Source organism: Balearica regulorum, chromosome 2, assembly GCF_011004875.1.
Source record: "Balearica regulorum gibbericeps isolate bBalReg1 chromosome 2, bBalReg1.pri, whole genome shotgun sequence".
Lineage (NCBI taxonomy): Eukaryota > Metazoa > Chordata > Aves > Gruiformes > Gruidae > Balearica > Balearica regulorum.
The window spans coordinates 27,904,389-27,926,780 of record NC_046185.1 but is presented as its reverse complement, the minus strand read 5'-3'; the positions used below and the strand labels follow the sequence as shown (position 1 = coordinate 27,926,780).

Below are 22,392 nucleotides of genomic sequence, written 5' to 3'. Positions count from 1 at the left end.
GCACAAATCCCTGTTTGGGAAGTGGTGGTCAGAGAGATTATAAACTGCGGACCAGAACTTCCCCTCCTGACCACACTAATCGATCTCTCCCGTTAATTAGCGAAACTTGGTTATCAACATGAGGAAGCTCCTAATAAGACCTAAAAACCGAATAAGGTTGGGGGGGGTGTTTAATTCTAAAGAGAGATGATTACTGATGTGCACACAAATAGGTCAAGCTGGCAGATAGAATATAAAGCAGTTTTCTATCCCAAAGCATCCCTCTTGAAGAAAAATCGTGGACAGTCTTGCATCAATTTGTTTTCTTATTACAGGCAAATCTGGGGTGCATGTGGCAGCTGACCAGATCTTCGCTTTTTCTTCTGCTGCAAGCAAAAAGCCAGGCAAACAGCATTACAAAGGCAAGACAAACTGCAAAAGGAGAAGCAGCTCCACCAAAGAGACAGGAACAAGTCCTGCTGCCACAGGAGTTTAAAGGATTCCTAATCCTCAGAAATCCCTGTCCCTTTCAAAAACTAAAAATAAAAGTCTTTAACAGATATTGACCTTGTCAATACAAAGAATCCATTTTGAGAGTAGGAAATGGGGGAAGGGAGAAAGATGCTCAAAATGAGCACTGTACAAAAAGCTGCCTGTCTGCCTCCATGTAGCCTACCTCAAAATTTCCTTATATTTTTAGTGAACAGTGTTGGGTTTTTTTAATTCATTCTGACCTAGACTGTAACATACTGTTCTACAAGAGGTGGATAGACAGATTCATCTCACAATGAATCAACATACCTTTTCATTATTTCTTCCACTGAATATTATCCTGATTATTAAAGAAATGGTAATTAGATAGTGCAAATGATTAAAAATATTACATTTAATGCAGCATTTAACACCAGACTTTTATTTGGGGGATATTACACTACTTTATTAAGCCATATTTATTGTTCTGCAAAGATACAGTGACTTACCTTGCTGTACAGACATCTGTGCTGGGTTCAGACCTTAATTATGTCAAGTCCAAATTTTCACAATTTCCAGAAATGCTGCTTGGAACTTCATCCATATATTCAAAGGGGAGGGGGGATGGAGGGAGAGACAGCTGGTTCTTTTGTAGTATTCTTTTTTATTAATTATTAATATTGACTAAATATTTGTTGAATTTATTTGCTGTCTCTGAAGATTAATGTAAAGAGAATGTTTTAAGCAACGTTCCTGCATCCTACTAGATTTGTAAGATCTAAAACCCTTGAACACATGAAGATACTTGGAAACTGATGGGTTTTTTTGGTTACCCAGAACAAGGGAGGTTGTCAGATACGGTGAAGGAGTTGTCTGTCATCCCTCCAGTTTTGAATATTTAGCATACTGCTTTTTCATCCAAGAATTTTCTTAAGCCTTTAAGTAGGAGCTGGAGATTTAATGTATCTATATATGAACATACTAATAAAATAACCTTAAATTTTTATAAGATTAAATTATACTTAAATTATAAAATACAACTAGTTTTGCTTTTATCTGCTCCAGTTCCAGTCTTTTACAATGACATAATCCAGCTAGTTGCAGAGCGGGCACCATCTGTATTTTAATTTATTATTAAATCCCCAAACTGTTAAGTATACATCAGAGGACACAAATCTAAATATAACACAGAGTTCTTGGAATCCATGTGAAGTTAATATTGTAAGAATATTGACACGAGATAATAAAGCTTTCTGATTGCTTACTGCTACTACTTTCTTACTGCAAAATTTCAGCCTTTCCAAGTAGCAGCTGAAGACTGATCGCACATGCTGCAGACTGCTGGAAGGAGTTATACCCCAATGGAATAAAACTTTATCCCAAGCCAACGTAGAAGCCAGTCTTTGGCATTTGATGGCATGGCCTTCAACAATGAGCGCTTCCCTTCACCTGCTGGGAATCAGAAACATCCTTAGACAGACAAATGTATTGGGGGTCAAAACTAGGATGCTACTGAATGCAATTGGCAGCCTGATCTGGCAGTATTTCTTCCTGATGTTCCTCCCTGCAAAGACACAAGTGCAGTATCTCAGAGCGAGTTTGACAGAAGCACTCCCAGGGGCTCATTTTGCAAGGACAGGAATCTGAGAAGAGATTTTTGACTTGTAAACTGTCCACACAGACACCCCCCCACACAAAATACCTTGTACAAAATTGTTTTACAGATTAAAATTGCACTGCTGCCAAGTTCCTTTGGTCAGATCAAGAAGGAAAGTATTTTGAAGTCCAAAATACCTGTGTGCCTGAGATCACAAGTCTGTGAGCCTATTTAATCTGTGGCCTCATATATATATATATGAGCAACTGATTTCCTAACCTCTTTGTTCCACACCTCCTCTCTTTTCCTGTACATAGTACAAAGAGTACAAGCAAAATGTGTCAGCACTACCTTCTTCAGGATCATCTCAGACATATGCTGAGAGATCTCCAGAGCAAAGTGAGACCATATATAGCAAGGAGCACTTCTGTTTTGCATTACATTGCAGCTTCTGCTCACAAGCCCCGCATGATTTAGGTTGGACAATTTAAGATGTTACTACGGAGCAGGTCTGGTTCACTGTCCAGTGTTTCAATACAATCACAGCCTTCACTTGTGATTTATGTTAAATTCAGCATACTTCTGAGCTTGTTATGCAGTCTGCATTTAAATGATGACATCTAGGTAGATTAGGGTTTGGCAAGGTTTCAAAAAAAGTATATAAAATTTTAATTCTTTTTTTCCAAACTAGAGGTAAGCATGCCTGAGGCAACTCAGCAAGAGACAGTGCCTCTCCAAGAACCATGACACCTTTATCACAGTATGTTGAGTCATCACGAGTGAAGAGTCCCAAGAGCTGCTGAGCTCAGAAACCAGGGAATCAGGGTCAGGGAATTGCTGCTTTGCAGAAGATACCAGAGCACTCCCGTTCTGATCCTTTTGTGCCTCACTGAACACTGAGCAAGACAGATTGATACAGACACGAGTAGGTCAGAAGGCAAAGCCATGGATCACCCCTCAGAAGCACTGGTAAACATCACCCAGAACTGAAGTGCTTTGGAGACCCTTGCCACATGGCTTCACACACCCATTATGCACCAAAATACTTTTAGAAAATTGGTCTCAGGGTATCTAATACTTACTACACCCAACAGGACTTCCAGTGTCATCGGAGAAGTTCAAACCAAGTATTTTCTTCTCTTGTGTTGGTACCATTGTTGTCCTGCTATTGTTAAATACCCACTACCCTTCAACAATAGAAAAGGTAAAGCAGTTACTAGGACTGCACAGGCCTGCAAATGCCTCACAGTGATTTCACAGTACTTAAAACATATATTTGCAAGTGTTTAGACATCTTCATTAAGTGCCATTGTTGTAGACACTTACCTCTACAAAGAAAAACATTCTGCTCTAAATAGCTGGTATTCAGGTATTATTTTTACCTGATATTAATTTAAGCTGATACTTTAAAAAGAACAGTTTATTAATTTTAATGGCATTTACAAGAAAAATTTGAAATTAAATTATATGTGATGTAGTTACTTAATTTAAGCAATTAAATACAAGGATTCAAAAATTCAAGTTTTGGGGACATGTCTAAGAAGTTACTCAACAAAATAGCAAAAATGCATATTCAACAGCAGGATGAAAACAAAATTAGTGTGAGATGTCACTTGGGATTTCATATTTTTATTTGCTCTCTAGCTGTAAGTCAGCCAGGTCAGCATTTGGAGATGCCTTTCTCCTCATCCATGATCTTCTTGAACAAATAACCCTTTTGCAATGTAAATAAGTGAAGCTCATGCATTTCATTACAACCGCAGAGGGACAACAAATTCAAGGAAGTGTGCATTTCTTTGGCCTGCAGGGCTGCATGTATGAACATGACGTGACCTTTTGCACTTCTGCTGTCTGCCCAGCCAAGTTCCCTCATCATGGTACCAACCTCCCCAGCACCAGCCCTCACGCCAGCATCTTCTGCTCATTCCAGCTGGGCTCTGGCAGGCCAGGGCAATGCAGGAGCAGACCAGGAGAAGTGCCTCTGAGGGAGCTGTGGCTCCCAGCTCCCGTGCAACTGCTGTCTTTGACTACCTAATGGGAAAGCAAGAGAAGACAAAGCCAGACTCTTCTCAGGGGTGCTTGGTGGCAGGAAGGGAGGCAATGGACGCAAACAGCAACACAAGACATTCTGACCAAGTATGAGGTTCTTTCACTGTGAAAGTGGTCAAAGGCTGAACTAGGTCTCCCAGGCTTGTGAATCCTCCCACCCTTGAAGATATTCAAGCCTTAACTAGACGTAGCCCTTGGGCAATCTGATCTAACTGGACGTGATCTGAGCAGGGGCTGGACTGCCTGACCTCCACGGGTCCCTTCCAGTCTTCATTACTCTATAATGCTACAGCCTGGAGACAGACTGCTTTTCAAAAGAGCTTCAGCTGATCAGTCTTATCTCACTTGTTTGAGACAGAAGCTCTCAACTTGGATAAGACTATGCTTAAATATTAGGTGAAATGGGGGGGGGGGGGGGGTAGGAGAAAACTCAGGTCTTACTTAGGCAAACGCAATCACACATTCCACCTGTGCAGAGCTTCCATCAAAGGTACTTGAAACGCTGTAAATAACATTAAGGATAATGATATGCATTATCAGAAGATACAGGTGCATCTCCCAACTTTCCTTTATTCAAGTTTCAAGCTGGTAAGAGGTGATGATAAAAGGAAATATTATTTGCTCAGGCTCACGCCATGTTATTGCAGTTATACATTTGGCCAGTTGAGACACAGAAGTAGCTCAGTCACAGTCAGCATGGGGCGCAGGAAGAGGACACTAGGTACTTCTGCACTACACACAACCCTAAAAGACTGAATCCCCAAGGACTTGTCCCCAAGAGAATATAATCCCCATGATACAAATCTGTCCATGCTTCACTACATGGCTACCTTTCCTTTACTGTTTATCAGAGTGGATATAAGGAAGAAAAGTAGACTTGTACCAACATACCTGCCACTTATAAAAGCAAATTTCTGTTGTGCCTCAAGGTTAATATTCAGTAATCTTTATGAGTCTGCATTTTCTGCATTGTTAATACATTCTTCTGTGACTCCCTCTCCTTTTTCTACTCGGGTTTTAACAAGTGAAAAGGATTTAGAAAGAAATAAAATACATTTAATCCATTCTCTGAGGAATGACTCATTGAAAAGGGGAGAATAACCTTGCCTAATTATAGCTGCCAGGATTTTTACCTCCTGGTAAGTATACTAATACTCTTGCACTAATTGCAACTTTTCCCCTCCTCCTTTAAGTTTTCAGTTCCAGTCTCAAACTGCTTCTTTATGGAAACATTTTTAAAACTCATTACCACAAGTCTCTTTTGCCCAGCGCAGATGCCAGGGGCTCTGGGGAGCCCAGGGTTCTTCCTCCAGACCCTGCCATTTTCCCATCTCAAAGCTTGTTTGAAAGAACAGTAGCACTGTCACAACCACCTTAATCTAAGGAAGGATTGTTTGCAAGGAGAGAGAATGTCTTTCATTATGCTGACTGATATAGATGGAAAAAAAGACAGATTCTTCAGCTGAAAGGAGCCAGCCACAGAAAAAGACCTGCTCAATGCTGGACCAGCATGAATGCATATTAGAGCATTCTGTTTGATTGCAAATTAAGCGATAACCATACCACATCTGGTAAACCACTGTGGCTGGCATGGGGGTAGGGGGGAAGATGCATGCTATATCAAATGAAATACAGTTCAGCTCCTGCACCAAATAAACAAACAACTGTACTCTTGCCAAAACCTGGACGAGACACACATCACATTACAACCAGTGCAGTCCTTCCACAAAATGCAAGAGACAACACAAAATGCTTGTAAAGTACCAAATTGTGCGACATTGGAGCTGCATCATGCATGCAGTTATTGTTCCTGCAGTTCTAAAACCCTAAAATTCAGTGCAATGTGAAGATGACTGGAAATCAGTGATTTGATACAGTGTAAGCTGCAAGGACAAATCCCTTTGTGGCCACCAAATACTGTACCCTAGCAAGCTCAGCGGCAGAACTCCATTTGGCACAGGAGTTACTGAGCATGGAAGAGGTTACTAGAGCTGGCTGAACACAGAACATCATCTTCTACCTCAATTTACATCTGCAGGAGAATATATAGGATATTCATTTACTGAAGGGGTAATCCTGAAGGGGTTTTGCGTGGTGTTCGGATTTTTTTGGGGGTGTTTTGTCTTTTTTTTTTTAGAGCATAGGGAAAGGAAGCGACTCAGAAAGTGGTTTGAGAACAGAAGACACAGAGCAACCTCTGGCTTCAACTCAGCAACCCCTGCCTCCCCGGCTGGTGGAAGAGCAAATGGGGAGTACACAGCTCTTCCTCACCCAGCTACCGCCTGAGCTAGGTGAAGCAGAGCAAGACAAATAGGAAGCCTTTCAGGCAGGCAAAACCTCTGCCATATACTTCTGCTGCATACGGTATCAAAAGGGCAGCAACAAATGTTCTTCTGAGAGCTATCCACTGCTTCTGGTTTGGACTTTGCTAACTCAGGTTATAAAAGCAGGCCCTAGAGGCAGAGGTCCGTATTCAGCAGCCCTCCAGAAGCCAAGATGCTCTTACTCTAGCTGCTTCTAAGACACTGTTCCCCATAGCTGTAAAAGACATCTGAAACAGTCATAATAAGTCAAGGTTCAAAAGAATCAGCATTAACTTCGTATCATTGCCATTTCAGCATTATTTGCTTCCAGTAGTACATACCCCCACGCCCAAAAATGCAACAAAAACCCACCCCTTGACCATCTGGGTGCTTCATTGCTTATTGAAGCAAACTGTTACTCCCTCACAAAAATCACAGTCAGAGAATTCATTAGTCTATTCCCTCACCACCTACTGTTTCTCACATTAAATGGAGAATATTTGTGATCTCAAGCAATCAAGTTTCTAAGGCAGAGAGCGAAAAATTGCTATTAGAATAGTCCATCACCACAGGCCTTTCCTTCCTTCCTCCCACTCACCCACCCACAACCTTTAAGGGAAACAGTTATAGCTTACTGGGAACAGAGGGAAACACCTCACATTCAGCAAATACAGCTCGTGCACATTGCCCTACAGTTCTTGCTTGGGCTAGGTGCACATGCACGAACTCCACTCGGTACATGCATCTTTACACCCCAGCTGATCTTGCCCCATTACTGGGACAAACTAAACCATCCTAACTAGAGAAATGTCAGCAAAATTTGTCAAATGACTATTTCAGAAGTTAAGAGGTCCAAAAAGCAAAGCATAATAAAATTCTCCAGAAGACAAAATGGTGACCTACCTCTAGGTGAGGTCACCCAGCTACCCTGCCGTGGAAAGAAGCAGAAACTGTCAAAGGATTCAGCAGTTAAAAAAGAAGGCACTGGCATGTATTTACAGTTCTGTCAACATTAAGGTTAATTTAACCTCCTCAAGCTGTCCCTGCTGTGCTCAGACTCATTTCTTCCCCTTCAGCCTGAAAGACCTGTAGCTCTCAAGATCCCCCCTCCTGCAGATGAGTAGGGGTTGGAAGCAACTCACTGCAGCCACCGACGCCAACCTGTGCTGGTCTGTAGATTATATGATAAAAAAGGACTTGCCATACTAACCTGAAGATAGAGATTTTACATCCTCTTCATAAAAGCAGGCACCTAATTACCTTGACTCGCCTGTGCTTATGTGTGCTACATCTTGGCAACATTCTCATCTCCGAAAAAGGATGACACTCAGTATCCATGTCCCAGGATCAGGACAGAATAAATCCTTCTTCTGCTATCTTGCTAGTAACCTTTTTTCTAAAACAAAAGAAACAAAAACCTCTGTATAATAAACCTATTCTGCTAATTTATCTCACAATGTATCTAAAGTCCTAAATAATTAGAAGGAAAGTTAGAGGACTTGGCACACTCACAACAGCAAATTTTGCCCAGCTAATTTTCCAAACAAATTGAGAATCTGGATCCAGCCAACTACACATTAGTCTCTTGGCTAGCAAGGAGGACTTAACTTACATTAATGAACACAAAACTTGATTAAAATGTAGTTTTAAGTTTAACAATATGACAAAATAATCTATTGAAGGAGGAAAGGGACAGGATTGAAACTGCAGACTCAGTTATTTCTTGCTACTTATCACTAATTAATATAAATTAAAAATCAATACAGCAGGATAATGCGAGACAATTGCTAACGTCCATGAAGAGAGGATGCATTAGAGCCATCATCCCTGTGCTGCCAGGCACACCCCTGTAATTCTGTGGGTCTGGAGAGGACAGAGACGAGCTGCTTTCCCAGGCAAAGGCAGAATTTGCATCAGCTTTCCTTTGGCACTCGATTTCCTATTCCTTCATACCCAAACCATCATCTCCTTATGCAGACAGGACTGGTACCAACTTTGAATTTATTATAGTGAGGAAGCCTGTCACAGACCTACTGGAACAATTTGCTTCCGCCATTAAGTGATGGGAACACATTTATAGCATTTCATCTTAAGCATCGTATCCTAGATTATTTGCAAGGCCACCGATGACTCCAGTAATCATGGCCAAAATCCAAATCATACCAGCCTTGGGTGTAAAGCTGACAATGAACGCAAAGAATCTGATACCTGACACCAACACAGAAGTTCTCCACTCTTCAAACTTGACCTCTTGTTGAAGTTACTGTGCAAAAATCAGCATGAAAATAGTATATAAAGCTCTTGGACAAAAAAAGGTCTTTCCTCACAGGTGCTTAGTATAAAGTTAAATTTGACAAATTCATTACACAGTTGCACTTACCACAAGGAAGAGGAAGGAAAACTGGTGCCCCGCAGCTGAGATTCCTTCTTCTATATGACCTGCAATTTAGGTACATTTCATATACAGAATGAAGAAATTTCACCATCATTGCAACTCAGAAAGTATTCACAAAGGTGACTTGCCACGCATTATTTATGCTGGATTCACATCCTTTTATGTTTTAATTGTACTAGGTAGGGAGACTATCTAAAAAAAAAAATCACATCACTTTTACTACTTTTACATTCAAAAATATCAATCCCCTTTCGGTTCAGCAGCACATTTCGCAGAAGCACACGTATGCTTATTCTTCTATCAAAAAGGCAGGTACAAATACCTAACCTTCAAAATCTTTAATAGAATTAAGCATGTATTTCATTTTAATTTTTAAAAAGGAAAAATCAAGTGTCTTTCCCTTGTCAGTAACTCCCCACCCATGGAATTCATCCTTAAATCCTAACTTGTTACACGTTTAACATGAAAAGCCATCTTTGCATGCATACGTAAAGACAACACTCCACTGCACCTTCTTTCAAACTACTTCATAGCAACCTAAACATTTAATACATATTCCTTTAAAGAAATTTGAGTGAATTTATTGTATAAAATTATGATTGGCATGGTACAGAAAAGTTCCTTTTAATGCACATTTCCCATTAACTTGTACACAAATATTACAAGTATCAAGCAAAATGCAAAAGTCTTAAGAACTAATTCCATACTACAAAAGTGTTCACATAGTGAAGTTACTCTGGTTACAAAATGTCATGGAAATAAAAGCACTTCGAAATACATATTTGGGAAATGTTCTCAAATAATCAACACAACCTTAAGTTAGTAAAAAAATGCAAAGAAAGAGATACCCTCTTCAAAACACTATTGTTGATTTGGCAAAATGAAGCAACGTTCAGATCAGTTCATTTATTGAAGGACTGTTCTTTCCAATAAACAAAATAAAAAAACTTTAGTTAAGAAAGGGCTTGATTATACTATGATGACAAATAACGCCATCAAAAAGTTATCTGGCTCTCTTGTTTTCACACAGGAGCTCTCAGAGGCAGAGATGTGTAAATGAACACCTCCAGGTATATACAGATTGCCTTTTCAAAAACCAACCAAATAAAAAAAAAAACAAAACCCAAAACCAAAAAACCCAAACCCAACGAAACCCCAAAACAACAAAAAGGAGACAATCTGAACTTTGTTGTTTCATTTAACTAGTTCAGTTCCTTAGGTCACAAGGCCCAAGAACAGCGGTCTGCAAAGGATACATATTTAAAGAACAAAATTGAACTTCCACTACCAAGGACTGCGTAGATGTCACGTTATACGAGTACCGTACATCTTCACAGCAAGACTGTTAGCGGCTATCAAATCTCTGTTTCCCAACAACCTTGAAGAGCTGCTATTCTCAACAAGACAAAAATGCTTGAACCCAACAGCCTTACAAAAAAGGCAGCACAGTCATACTGTTCAAAAATAATACTAAATCTTGAAGACTGAAAGCATCCTTAAAAACTTACACAAACAAACTACAAAATAAGCAATAGATTACATTATTTTTGTATCAGATGACTTGCATGTGTTTGAGCAGTTGAACATCGGTACATATATCTACATGAAACTCACACATTCAAGACATCACATTCAGGCATTATTGACGTTTTCCTTTTACACATACACACAAGTTACTGTCGGGTTATCCAGTCTATCCAAACGCAGTGAAAAAACAGTCCACAGCACTCGTAAAAGGAGCAGTATCCAATACAGTGTTGTCTTGCAAAAATGGAGTCAGAATTCCTGAGTCTCAGAGACATTACCGTCCTCCTCCATTACTGGATTATTTGTTTTTTCCAAGGAGAACCTCAAGTTTTCATTTCTTCACTCTGATGAAATTTATAATAGATTGCATCTTTTAAAAAATGTAAAACTTTTAGAAAAAAACATGCCAACCGAAGTGAATTTTTAAAGCTTTTTAAAGGGAGAGGGGAGTCACTTACAAAATAAAGGCCACCTTCATGTAAAATTAGTACTGCCAGTACCCCATCATTTTGTTTAAAGGAAAGATTAGCTCCCTGTTCTGGAAGCCTTATTACATGCAGTCATGTGAGTTGAAAAACTCCACCTTTTTAACAATTAAAAATATTATAAATAGGACTAATGTGGAACAGCCCTTTGTTACAATCACCAAGGTGGTAAAACCAATGTAACAGTTAAGTCATGAAGTCTCCTTCAAATAGTCACTGCAATCTATTATAACTTCTGTATTTTCCCTTTTACTTTGCATATTACACAGTGTAACTTAAAATGTTATTTAAGAGCACTTCAGTCCCACAATGTAGGATTTAAGCTTGTGTGAATACATATGCATGGCTCTGCAACATTTTTAATGACTTACAAAAATACATTCAACCAAAACTTTATATAGGGGTCTTTTTTTTTTTTTTTAAAATCAAAAATGAAGGAAAAGCCAAATGGTCCCATCATTAGCTAAATAATACACTCCGAGTTCTGGAAGTAATTCCAAAGCAAAAGCACATTCAAGAATAACATACATTGAATTGCATACTTTCTCATTCGATCTTTACCAGTAATAAAATTCTACTACATATAATTATTCAGCCTTATAAATAATGCTAAGCAGAAAAATATTTACCTCTGTGCTACTTTTCTGTTTATAGAAGCATTTCTCAGTTTATAGGAGCAAAGGAAAAAAACCTAAAGTGCAGACTACAGGCCATGACAGGCATAATAAACGACCAAAGGTGCAGCCAAATTTGCATTTACATCTTAAGTTACTTCACCATCTTTCTTTTCTTGCTAGAAGTCACCTTGTGTGCAACTGAAGAGCTGGTCGGTTGGTTTGTGCCACAGTACAACCTGTAACCACTTGTAATTTTTTTTAAAACTGGTTGAATTGTCCATAGATATTTCTAGGCAATAGCTTAGGTTCACAAAACCTTTACTTTATTAATACTTAAAATCACACAATATTGACACCTCCTCCAGAGAATGCTACTGTCCTTTTGTTGCAGTATGTTGTTGAACCACTGATGCTCGGCTGACTGTCTTTAACATGCGATGTCTTCATTTCCATTTCACACGCTACAATAGCTGCATTCAGTTCCACTTGAGCTCGGTGAACAACGTAAAACATGAGTCCTATGCTTATGACAATCTGCAAATAAAACAAGAGTGTTGTAGGCTATATAAACTGTAAGCATGAATACAAAGCAATTGTTTTGAACAAAACAAAAAGTCATCAACACAAAGATTCATGGAGGCATCTGTTGACTCAATGTTTCACAGGCAAGACATTAGAAGGGAGATAAACTTAACCAATGAGTGGCTCTAAACCTACAGATGCTAACAACGTAACTAGCATATCAGAGCATAGACATTACACAGAACTTAAATATTCATATGAATTGTAAACATATTTTCTTTCTTTCTTTCTTTCCATTGACATCCACATACTTGTTATAAAAAATCCCTTCACTTTCTCTCTTGGCAAAAATGTTTCCACAAAGAAACGGCGTGGTGTATTTCTGCAAGTCAAAAGCCCCATTTTCCACGTACCAAGTGAATAATAGGTTGAAATTGTACTGGGCATCTGCAACTTGCAAAAGAGGGTAAAGGAAATAAAAATTCTTGTCCTTGCCCCTCTGGTGTGGAAGACAGCAGAGAGCAGCAGTGTCACTGCTTCTTGGACATCTGGACTAAACAGGACAGAATCAGAGTTTCTGAGCAACTTATAGCAGTCTGTATGGGAAGAACTTGGTTTCTGGAGGATGCCTCAAGGAGGGGACAGGACGTTGGTAGTGTGGGGTTTTTTGTTTTAAGGAGGAAATATTGTCCAAAACTAGGGGTTTAGTTTGAGGTTTTGCTCTGAATTTTACTGCTAATTTTTAAACTTTCACCACAAAAATTATCAGGAATAAATCTGGACAATTTTTGCTAGAAATTACTCATTCAATGACATTGGCATGCACTGCACTCCCCAGAGGCAGCCTTCGGTTTCAATAAAACACCAGGTAAGATCCTCCTTAAAAAAAAAAAAAAATCTTCAAATAAAAATCAAGCTGTCTCATACTGAGAGTCTCTTTTTTAAGAATGTTCTATGAAACTAGCTGGATTCTGCAACTTCCTTTCAAAAAACCAAAAGGGTTATATTGTTTACAACAGAATCTAAAGTTTTGTGTCCAAAATCTGAACTTCATTATTAATTGGTAGGGCTATGTTTTCTTTAACATTAAGGACTATCACTTAAAAACTTCTGTCAGCATGGCATAAAAGATGCTAGAATATCACCAAGATGATTGACAGGTACGGTGACAGGATAATTGCAGCAGGAAGACATCCTGACAGTCTCTAGCTCAGAGCAGGGCTGGCTGCAAGATCAGACCAGGTTGCTCAGGACTTTTGTCCTGTCAGATCTTGAAAGCTTCCAAGGACAGAGATTTCACCACCTCTCTGGGCAACCTGCTCCACTGCTTGACCATCCTCATGGTAAAAAAGATGTCAGCTCCCAAGGAGGTGAGCACTCCTATTCAAATATTCAGCCTCTCCAGCTAGCGGTTACCTGAGCAACAGTTATGTTACAACCTATATAAGCCACAAAGGAGAGACAATGTCATTTAAAATAAAACACAAAACCAACCATTAATGGCGGGGGGTGGGGAGGAAAAGACCACTAAAAACTACTAACCTGGAAATAACATTTCATGACTAAAATGAAAGCTGATCAAGTAACCATTTATTTTCTCTTTGATCTATCTACCCCACATTTACAAAGGCATTTTAAATACTCATAAACCTGTTCCATGAAGCCTATAAGTTATACATTCCATTTAAGAACACCCAAGTTTTGGGGGGGGCAGGTTTAAAATAGTCCTAGCCTTACGTTTTATATCTTAGTGTTGTTAAACATCAGCTTTATGATTGCAAAAAATGAGGAAGATAAATGATTGCGGTACCAGCTGAAACTCTGCAAACCATGGTAACTGCTGTTCAAACACAGCCTGAAGTACCGATGCTGTCAGAGGAGGTTTCAATATATAATCTGGTTCTGAAATACTCATGACCTCTATGCTTGTAATGGTCTCAGACTTAAGGCTTAGCCCCCCAAGATTTATTGACAAATTATTTCATCGGCTAAGCTCACGTAAAGGTACTATATATTTCTTACGAATTTACTCACTTGCAAAATTAGGATATTCTGATTTAGGCATTAACAAAATGGTATTTCTACAGTACTTTTCATCCTTAATACCTATGCAAAATCGGGAGTGTTCAGTGCTGACACTGAACACCGCACAGGTGCTGGGTTTACTACGCATCCTGAGCATGCTACTTTGCAGCTGGTAGTACATGGGCTTTTGTGTAGGGGTGGTTTGACAAGTCTAAAATTCAGCAGGAGATTACCTGCTGAGGGCAAGAGAAGAAAACTTGACAAAACTGTGGCAGAAAGAGAAAAAGAGAACACTGAGTAAGTTCTGCTTTGTGTCATGTGAGGTATGAGAGAATTACACTTTTCTAACAGAAGAAAACAAAATCAAAAGAAAACAGTACATTGGAAACGCATTTCTCTAGGTATCTAGCAGCCAATAAGCCTGTGAAAAAAAAATGTCAGCTCAGTTTTACGCAATCTACTGAACATACCAGAGTTATAAATTACACACGTTTTAAAACCTGCTACTTTTCAACACCACATGCCATACTTGCTTGGCGCTCAGTCTGTAAGGGTCGGCTGCCTCAGCCTAGGGAACTGTTATGCCGACAGAGAGCAGCAGTTAACCCCTGCAACATGCGTTTCCCCAAACCTCCTGCAGCTCACCCCTTCTACGCTCCAGGCTGTACCTCAGAGACAAATCAGCAATACTGAATCTCTCCGCCTCACACGCATTCCTATGCACAGGCAGTTCCCAAAGCAAAGATTCAATGACTTGAAGAGACAAAGCTACAGGAAGCAAACTTGTCTACTGTCTCCAGAAGAAAAACTCTCTCTTAAACCCCACTAGTACAGGAGACAAGCAAAAATTAGACGGATATAGAAATATAAAGTCAAACACAAGAAGATGACTGTTTCCAAGAGTAACTGTTTACCCAAGCAGTCATATAGAGACTGACATTACTGTTACCAAGGTGTATGAAAGCAATAATTTCAACTTACCTGTAAACTGAATATAAAATAGCCACTAACACTTTGTTCTGCAATCACATCCTCCATGGTACGCAAGGTAGTGCCCAAGTATGAGTTCAGGAGCTGAGTAGGAAGCAGCCCAACTGAAGAAGCCATCAGGTAGTTGGGTAGTGACAAATCTGTAATCTGAGTAAAAGAGCGTAAGAAACTGAGCACAGCTCCAACACAGTCTAGGTGCATAAACAACCAGACTGCCACTCCCATGAGCATCCATGCAAAAAAATGAAGTAACTTCTACGCTCCTTCACTGAAACTTTCCACTGTACATGAATCTAAGATAATACAATAAAACAATATGTGGCTAGTTTTCACCTGGCCTTTTTAAAGTTACTAGGTTTTATTTCATTTCATCTCTCATTACACAACAACGCTGTGCAAACCTCATTAACTAAGGATGCAATTACACTGTTCATTGAAGATTTTTAGTGTCTTCATGGTGAACGGAGCCCTACAATTTATGAGAATATACTGACTGGAAGAAATTACCTTATCAAATGTGAAGGTCTAAAGCAAAAATCTATTTATTTGCTTTACTTTTTACATGTATGGCAACCAGTAAGAGGTAATTGTTCAAAATGTCACTGTATTAAACATGATCTAGGTAAACAGAATAGCAGATACAATCTGCCTCTGCTAGGGAAGTTACGTACCCATTAAGATACATATATCTGTCAGTGATCTCTAGCAGTGATATCTATCTATACCTATCAGTGACATACATGGGGACCATTAAGATTCTCTACCAAAGATATTTTATATCACACTTTAATTTGTGAACAAAACAGTATGCACAGCTATAGCATTTGTTAGTTTCTGTGGAAAAAACCACTAATAATACTTCAAGATATTTTCCTCTCTTTGCTGTGAAATTTCTGTTCTGAGTCAGTATGTGGACAGTTTACATGGGAACAAAGTACACAGTACTAGCTAAATTAGTATCAGCAGCCATTGGGAAATATTAAATGCAAGAGCCCAGAGGCCAAAAAAGATATTTGCGCAAGAAAAATGAAAACGGGAGGAAACCATGGGTTAAAAATTAATATGAAAAGGCTGATTTTGAAACAAGCAGTCTAAGGAATTTTCCAAACAATTCAGTTGATCACATCGTAATAAAACAAGTTCTAATTAAGAACAGACCCTAACGCTGAGAGTCTACATGGAAATTATTGACCTTGACAGTTTTGTACAATGTCGAAGACAAGAGAATAGCAGCAAAGTTACTCATTTCATCATGCTATTCTTAAAATAAACTTTGGTTACTATGAAAGTCACAGTACTGCATTCTCGGAGCTCCAAGCACCATCAGTGGAAAGTTTTGGGGAGGAAGGAAGGGCGATGGAGGAGGAGAATGCAATGAAGCATAAAGATTAAGACTAATTCACTGGAACAAGATCCAATAAGCAAATTCCAAACTTCACACTGCAAATTACACTTCCCACGGATTGAAATCTATACGAGCAACGCAAATATTAATTTCTCTATATATAAAAGATTAATTTAGATTTCTAATGAAAAAGCACTACGCAATGATGTCAGAATTTCCTATTTGACCGATGCTTTGAAAAGACTTACTTTTCTTTATTTATTTATTTTAAACATTATAGTAATCTGGGCCATGTAATAAGAATGCACAACTGAAACTTCCCATATTGCCAAGGGAATGAAGGGAACTACTATTAAAAGTCTCTGAAATACTAATGCTGAGGCAAGATTTGCTAAGTAGGACACTGTCATTAAATCTAATGGAGCTGGGAAACTTTCCAAAGATTGTTTTAACACTCCCGGGCACCTCTTTCATTTCTGTATATGTATTAAGGACACTTCAGTTGCAGAGCAACACATCTGCATGTCTCGATCTGTCCTGAAGCAACTGGACCTCCTGGGCCATGAGAGAGACTGTTTCCAAACGAAGGGGAGGCTGGCAACATGCACGCTGGACTCAGACTTGTGCTTCCCACTAGAACGAAAGTCAAGGAGAGAGGAGGGGAAAAAAATTGCAGGTGCCCATTTAACTCCTGGTTTGCAGGGTTTAGACCTACAGTGACCTTCCTCCAGAAGGCACAGGAACTGGACAGCATGCCTACCTAAGAAACCTGAGAAATTTTCAATAAAACTTAGAGTTTTCAGTGTCTTTCCTTCTATGAAACTTTACTTGTTCTAGAAACCTGCCAGTCTGGGGTCTGCGTGGCCAAGCTGCCAAACAGAGGCTATGGGGATTCTGTTTCTACAGAAAGCTCAAGCCAGCAAAAATTAACAGTGAAATCCCAATGCAAGTATGGATGCAATTGTTATAGACCATACTGATGTATTAAAATAAAATTAAGAACTACCTAACTACTCTGGTAACAAGAGCGTTAGCCAGAAATTCTCCCACTAAGCGTTGGACAGGCTTTGTCCAGTAAAACTTTTGTGTATTCTTTGCAGCCGACACCTTTAGTTCAGTCCTGTCAAAGAATAAACGCTTGTGTCAGGACTTTGTTGGGGGCTCACATGACTTTGGGGATTGCAGCAGATTTCTCTCCCCTCAACTTAGGAAATCCCGTGTTTCGGATCAGGTAGGCTTAGCAACCAAGAGCAAAGGACAATTCTGATGCTCTTTACTTTCTCCAAAAAAATGTCCCCACAACAGGTAGAGAATAAAAACCAAAACAAAATAATAGCTAGCAACTTTCCAACAAGCAGAGCAAGCAGCCTGCATGCTCCTGCAAAGCACGTATCATTTCTTGAACTCTGATTTCACTATGTGCATTTCTTGAACCAGAGAGGCATGCTTGGACACATTATTTCTTTCATAGAAAACTCCTCTCAGAGGAGAAAGAAGAAATATGAATTCTGATCTAAGCTACACCTGGCACTACAAATAATCAGTTTGCACAGATCTAGCTCCAGGGACCCAGGAGTGGGAAGGAGGTGATAACCTGCATACCAGGCCTCCTTACAGACCTGCCTTCAAAACACTCAGAGCTGCCAAGAGAGGGCTGTGCATGGGCAAACACTTCGGTAAGAGCTACGAGGCCACCCTGGCATCACAGGAGCAACATTTAAGCAAAAGCCACCCAGAGATACAAACATGCTTTCAGTTAAGAAGTTTCTAGGTCTTCCAGGAATACAAGGATATGCGTTTATTACTCCAGTGCACCACCTATCAGTGCTTTCCCACAGAGCAGCAGAATGACCATAAGCAGCAAGATGTTCACATCTGGCTGATGAGAAACTCAGAAATTTGTGTTAATTTTCTTCTTCTGCTGTTTCAGATATGATCCCATCACTAATCAGACGCTAGGAAGCTCTTCCTTCCCTCGGTACATTCTGCTACAATTCAACCCCCCCAAAACCCTCAGCAGATGGTACACACCACTGAACAAGTGCTTGTAGAAACCCACTAATCCCAGCCCTGCAGATGACCCCTCTCACATCAAGGTTATGCCTTGTCCTGGACCTCATGTGTCACTTCCTCCCTTCCCTCTCATTTAAGTATTCTCAGTATCTCCAGTTTATTTATAAATAGGCATATAGACCAGACTGCTGAAAAATTAAAGATGTGTGGGTTTTCTTATGTTCACTGTTCTTTCCTCTACTATTAAGAGCAATCCTTTTCAAATTCATTGCTGAAGTTGCTAGCACGAGGAACGGATAGATGGTTAGGGCACCCCGACCCCCCTTGCATTTTAAACACAAGCAGATCCTTAAGTTTTCAAATAAGTCAGATTTCAAAGAAATGACAGCTCGGTCTGTGCAGGTAGAATTTTGTATTCTACACATAGCTTACACTTGACTCACAGTAAGAAACTGCCTTGAATTCCCAGATTTGCATGCAACATTTTTATTTTTCAGTAATCTAGAAGTTCATATTAAATGTTCCTGGTTAAAAATTGAACACACTGTGCTTTATTTGACTACGCTGCAAAGTAAAAATCCAGAGTAATAAATGCAACCTAAACTAATTTTAGCAGGCAACATCCACATTATTTGGCATACTCAAGAATCTGGCTTCATCTCATTTCCTATCTGTTATTTTAACACTGAAACCTTCCGCTTAGAAAGAAAATTACTTAGTTTGCAGTACTTAAGAAAATACAAAACACTGATTTACAGCATCATTTTAATATTGCACGGGCCTGAATACTCTGCTGAACTGTGTTTCCAACAGAATGGTTATGCCAGGAGGGAAATCATTTTAACTCGGTAATTCTCTGGTTAGTTCTTCAGATCCAGCACTGCTCTACATCTGCTGACTACTTCAAGTGACATCCAGAAGCCATGAACAACTGAAGCACAACAGCTCTCCCCACTTTAGGACGGTCACACTACAGCAGATTTATCTGCTACACCAGGACCTTGGGCTTGGGGAGACTCTGCTCCCAGCAGCACGGGTCTAAGCTTCCTCAGTCCCGCAGTAATAAATGTAAATAAATAAAATAGCTGAGGTTCTTCTCATTCATAACAAGGAAATGGTTAAAGGATCTGCTTAAAAAGAAATGATAAGTTCCTACAGCTCTTAGGGGCAGAGATTGCAGTTCCTGCGACGAATGCCCCAGCACACACAGTTTTATACATAGCAATTTTAAATATGTGATGTGGGTGTTATCCCTTAAAAACTGTGTGGATTAATTTTTTCTTAAATAACAAATTTAGTATTCAGTGACCTAATCATTTCAACCAGATGATTGTGTCAAAATTAAACAAGCACTTCAGAAGGGCACAGGCTCAGGACTGCTGATGAGGGACAGAAAACGTGCTGTAACAAAGTGGCAGACCATAACACTTGTTTGTAGGGTCTCTTACATTAAAGAACATAGGAGTTACTGTTAAACGTTTAAAATATTTCACAAACTGGTTTGCTTTGTTTTGATTTCACCAAGTTAGCAGACACAACTGAGGCATAACACACAGCCAAAACCAGATCCTTCAGACAAAGGACTCAGGAAGAGCTGAGGGTCTGAAATTGTCGTCAACATCAGCATGACGGTACTCAAAAGCAGTACCCTCTACGTTCTTCTTTACTTTCTCCTTTAAGATGATTAAAGAGAACAGTAAGATTATAAGTTTCAAATAACTATTCTTAGAGAATGTACCAATCTTCATCTAAAAGTAGAAAGAAAAGCAAGTCCAACCTTTTTCCAAACTCAAGCTCAAATTAACTTTCAGTACCGCTCAGGTGTATCATGTCCCTTTTCAGCTCTGAGCCTACATCTTAATGCTGTGCCCAAAATGCACGACCTCTCTTGTGTGCATGGACTTAACGCTCTTTATGGATTTGCTAGACGTATGCTACAAACATCAACCAAACTGAGCAAGAATTTTAATCTGTCCACTTCTTTCTTTCCAATATGGTTATTTATATGAAATACTTGAGGGAGATCTGGCAAGACGGCTTAAAAATACAACTTTTCCTCCCACTCAGATCACTTTAAAAACACAAGCACTTTAAAACTGTTGAGTTCTCCATAGATTTTGCTACACAGCTCCTTGCCGCTTCTTTCTAACACCAGGACGTAGTCTCAAAGGCCAGAGAGCAACTCTAATGCAATGCCACTGAACAAGACACTTTGAGAACCTGCCTGCCATCCCTCCGCAAGCATGGAAGAGCTGCTAGCAAGAGCGGGCAGAGGTGTTGCTTTTACTGTTGTAAAAAGAGAAAGAAACCAAGGTTTCTTCCCAGGAAAGAAGGCAATCTCCATCAGTGACACCGGGCACTATGCTGCAAGCCATCCTTCCAGCCAGAACTCCGTCCTTGGCTGCAGCTGCTGGGCTGCAGTGCATGCCCAGGCTGGGACTCACCGCAAAGACAGCGTTCTGCAGCCCGAAGGGGATGGGCGTCAGCCGTGCCAGAGCCACCACCTTGAGGCCGCTGCCGCCCTCCACGACGCGGACGACAGCGCTGAGCGTCTCGCTGCCCTGGATCCTGGCCCGTGCCCATCGGGCCAACAGCCGCTTGCAGGCCACGTGGGCGACGAAGGTGCCGATGATGACGCCGAGCACCATCAGCCCCATGCCCAGCACGAAGCCATAGAGGTAGCCGGCGGCCACGTTGAGCAGGATGTAGCCCCAGCTGCAGGGGAAGGACACGACGATGAAGCCCACGGTGAAGAGCAGCACACCGGCCAGGCTGTCCAGGCTCTCGGCCCAGAGCAGCAGGTCCCGCAGGTACTGGCGCACCAGGGCCAGCGAGGCGAAGCAGAGGGCCGCCAGGACGCACACGCTGAGGCAGCTCTTGCACCAGCAGGTGCCCAGGAGGCAGCAGGAGCAGCGCCAGCCCCGGGCCTCGGCCAGCCCGGGCCCGCCGCCGCCCGCCTCGGGCAGCTGGCAGAGCAGCAGCTCCGCCGGCGGCAGCCCGCCCTGCTCCGCGTAGGGCCCCAGCAGCAGCCCGCCGGCCCCCGCCGCCTCCGCCGGGACGAAGCCGACGGTGTCGCCGCCGCCGCCTCCTGCCGCCGTCCCGGCGGCTCGGGACAGCCAGCGGCCCAGGTCCTGCCGGGCTCCCTGCGCCGCCGCCTGCTTCACGGCCCGGGAGAGGAGCTGTACCGCCGCGGCCCCCGCGCCCCACATCCCCCCGTCCCGCCGCCCGGCTCTAGCGCCGCCGAGCCGCCCAGCCCCGTCGCTCTCCGCCTCCCCACGCAGCCTGCGGGCAGGGGCGGCCGCTCCCTCATCGCCCCGCCATGGCCCGGCTCCCGGCGGCGGAGCCCAGCCGAGGGCCGGGCGGGGGCGGAGAAGCGGCAGCGAGGAGGGCGGGCAGGAGGGGGCCGCGCTTCGCCGCCCCGCGGGCCCGGCGGGCGGAGGGGCCGCGACGGCCTCCGCGCTGCCTTCCCCCTCGGCCGCGCCGCCGGGGCTGCGGCGTTAGGCGGCGGCGCCGCGCTCTCCGTCCCGGCAGTGGCAGCGGCGGCCCTGGCGGAGCGCGAGTCCCGGGGGGCGGCAGCGGCGGTGGCAGCAGCAACCGCGGCAGCGGGGCTCCATCTCCCGGCGCGCTGGGCTCCCGCTCCGCTCCGGGCAGCGGCTTCTCGGAGCAGCGGTGCCGATGTGGCAGCCCGGGCGCCTCTCGCAGCGGAGGGGGAGGAGGCTCGGCTCCGGCGGCAGCAGCGCCCTGCCCTGCTGCGGGGCTCGGCGGCACCGCCGCGGCCCGCCCCCTGCTCTGCCCCGCCCCGGGAGCGCCGCGCCGCGCCGACCAGGGTGTTCCTCAGCGGGGCGCCCTGGCCCCCCGCCTGCCCGCGCCTGGGGCTGCTGGCGGGCTGGTGCTGCCGCTCACGCCTGCCTCAGGTGGCCGGGCCGCGGCCCCACGCCCGCTTCCCCTGCCGTTTTCCTACCCCGTTCTCAGAAGCTCTCCTTCCCGGCAGAGCCTCAACCGGCGGGATCTGGAGCGACTGCGCTGCAAAGCTGGGTATTTTCTGTCAGAGGAGCGCGTAGTTGATGCATCTCT

General features: G+C 42.4%; 1 protein-coding gene across 1 annotated transcript; it reads right to left on the bottom strand.

Moving 5' to 3' along the window:
* Window positions 1-9,349: 9,349 nt before the first annotated feature.
* Window positions 9,350-21,741, bottom strand: TMEM64 (transmembrane protein 64). The gene is made up of 3 exons (XM_010301112.2): window positions 20,763-21,741; window positions 14,952-15,107; window positions 9,350-11,957 (listed from the first exon to the last, which is right to left on the bottom strand). Exons 1-3 carry the CDS (start codon window positions 21,525-21,527, stop codon window positions 11,763-11,765), a joined length of 1,116 nt encoding a protein of 371 aa, XP_010299414.2. The 5' UTR covers window positions 21,528-21,741; the 3' UTR covers window positions 9,350-11,762.
* Between the last annotated feature and the right edge of the window lie 651 nt (window positions 21,742-22,392).

Excerpts from the sequence above, each read along its gene's own strand:
- TMEM64 (XM_010301112.2), bottom strand. The coding sequence starts at position 21,527 with ATGTGGGGCGCGGGGGCCGCGGCGGTACAGCTCCTCTCCCGGGCCGTG. Across the intron at positions 15,108-20,762 it reads TGCAGAACGCTGTCTTTGCG|ATTACAGATTTGTCACTACC; the intron begins GTGAGTCCCAGC and ends TCTTTTACTCAG. Across the intron at positions 11,958-14,951 it reads ATTTTATATTCAGTTTACAG|ATTGTCATAAGCATAGGACT; the intron begins GTAAGTTGAAAT and ends TTTTATTTGCAG.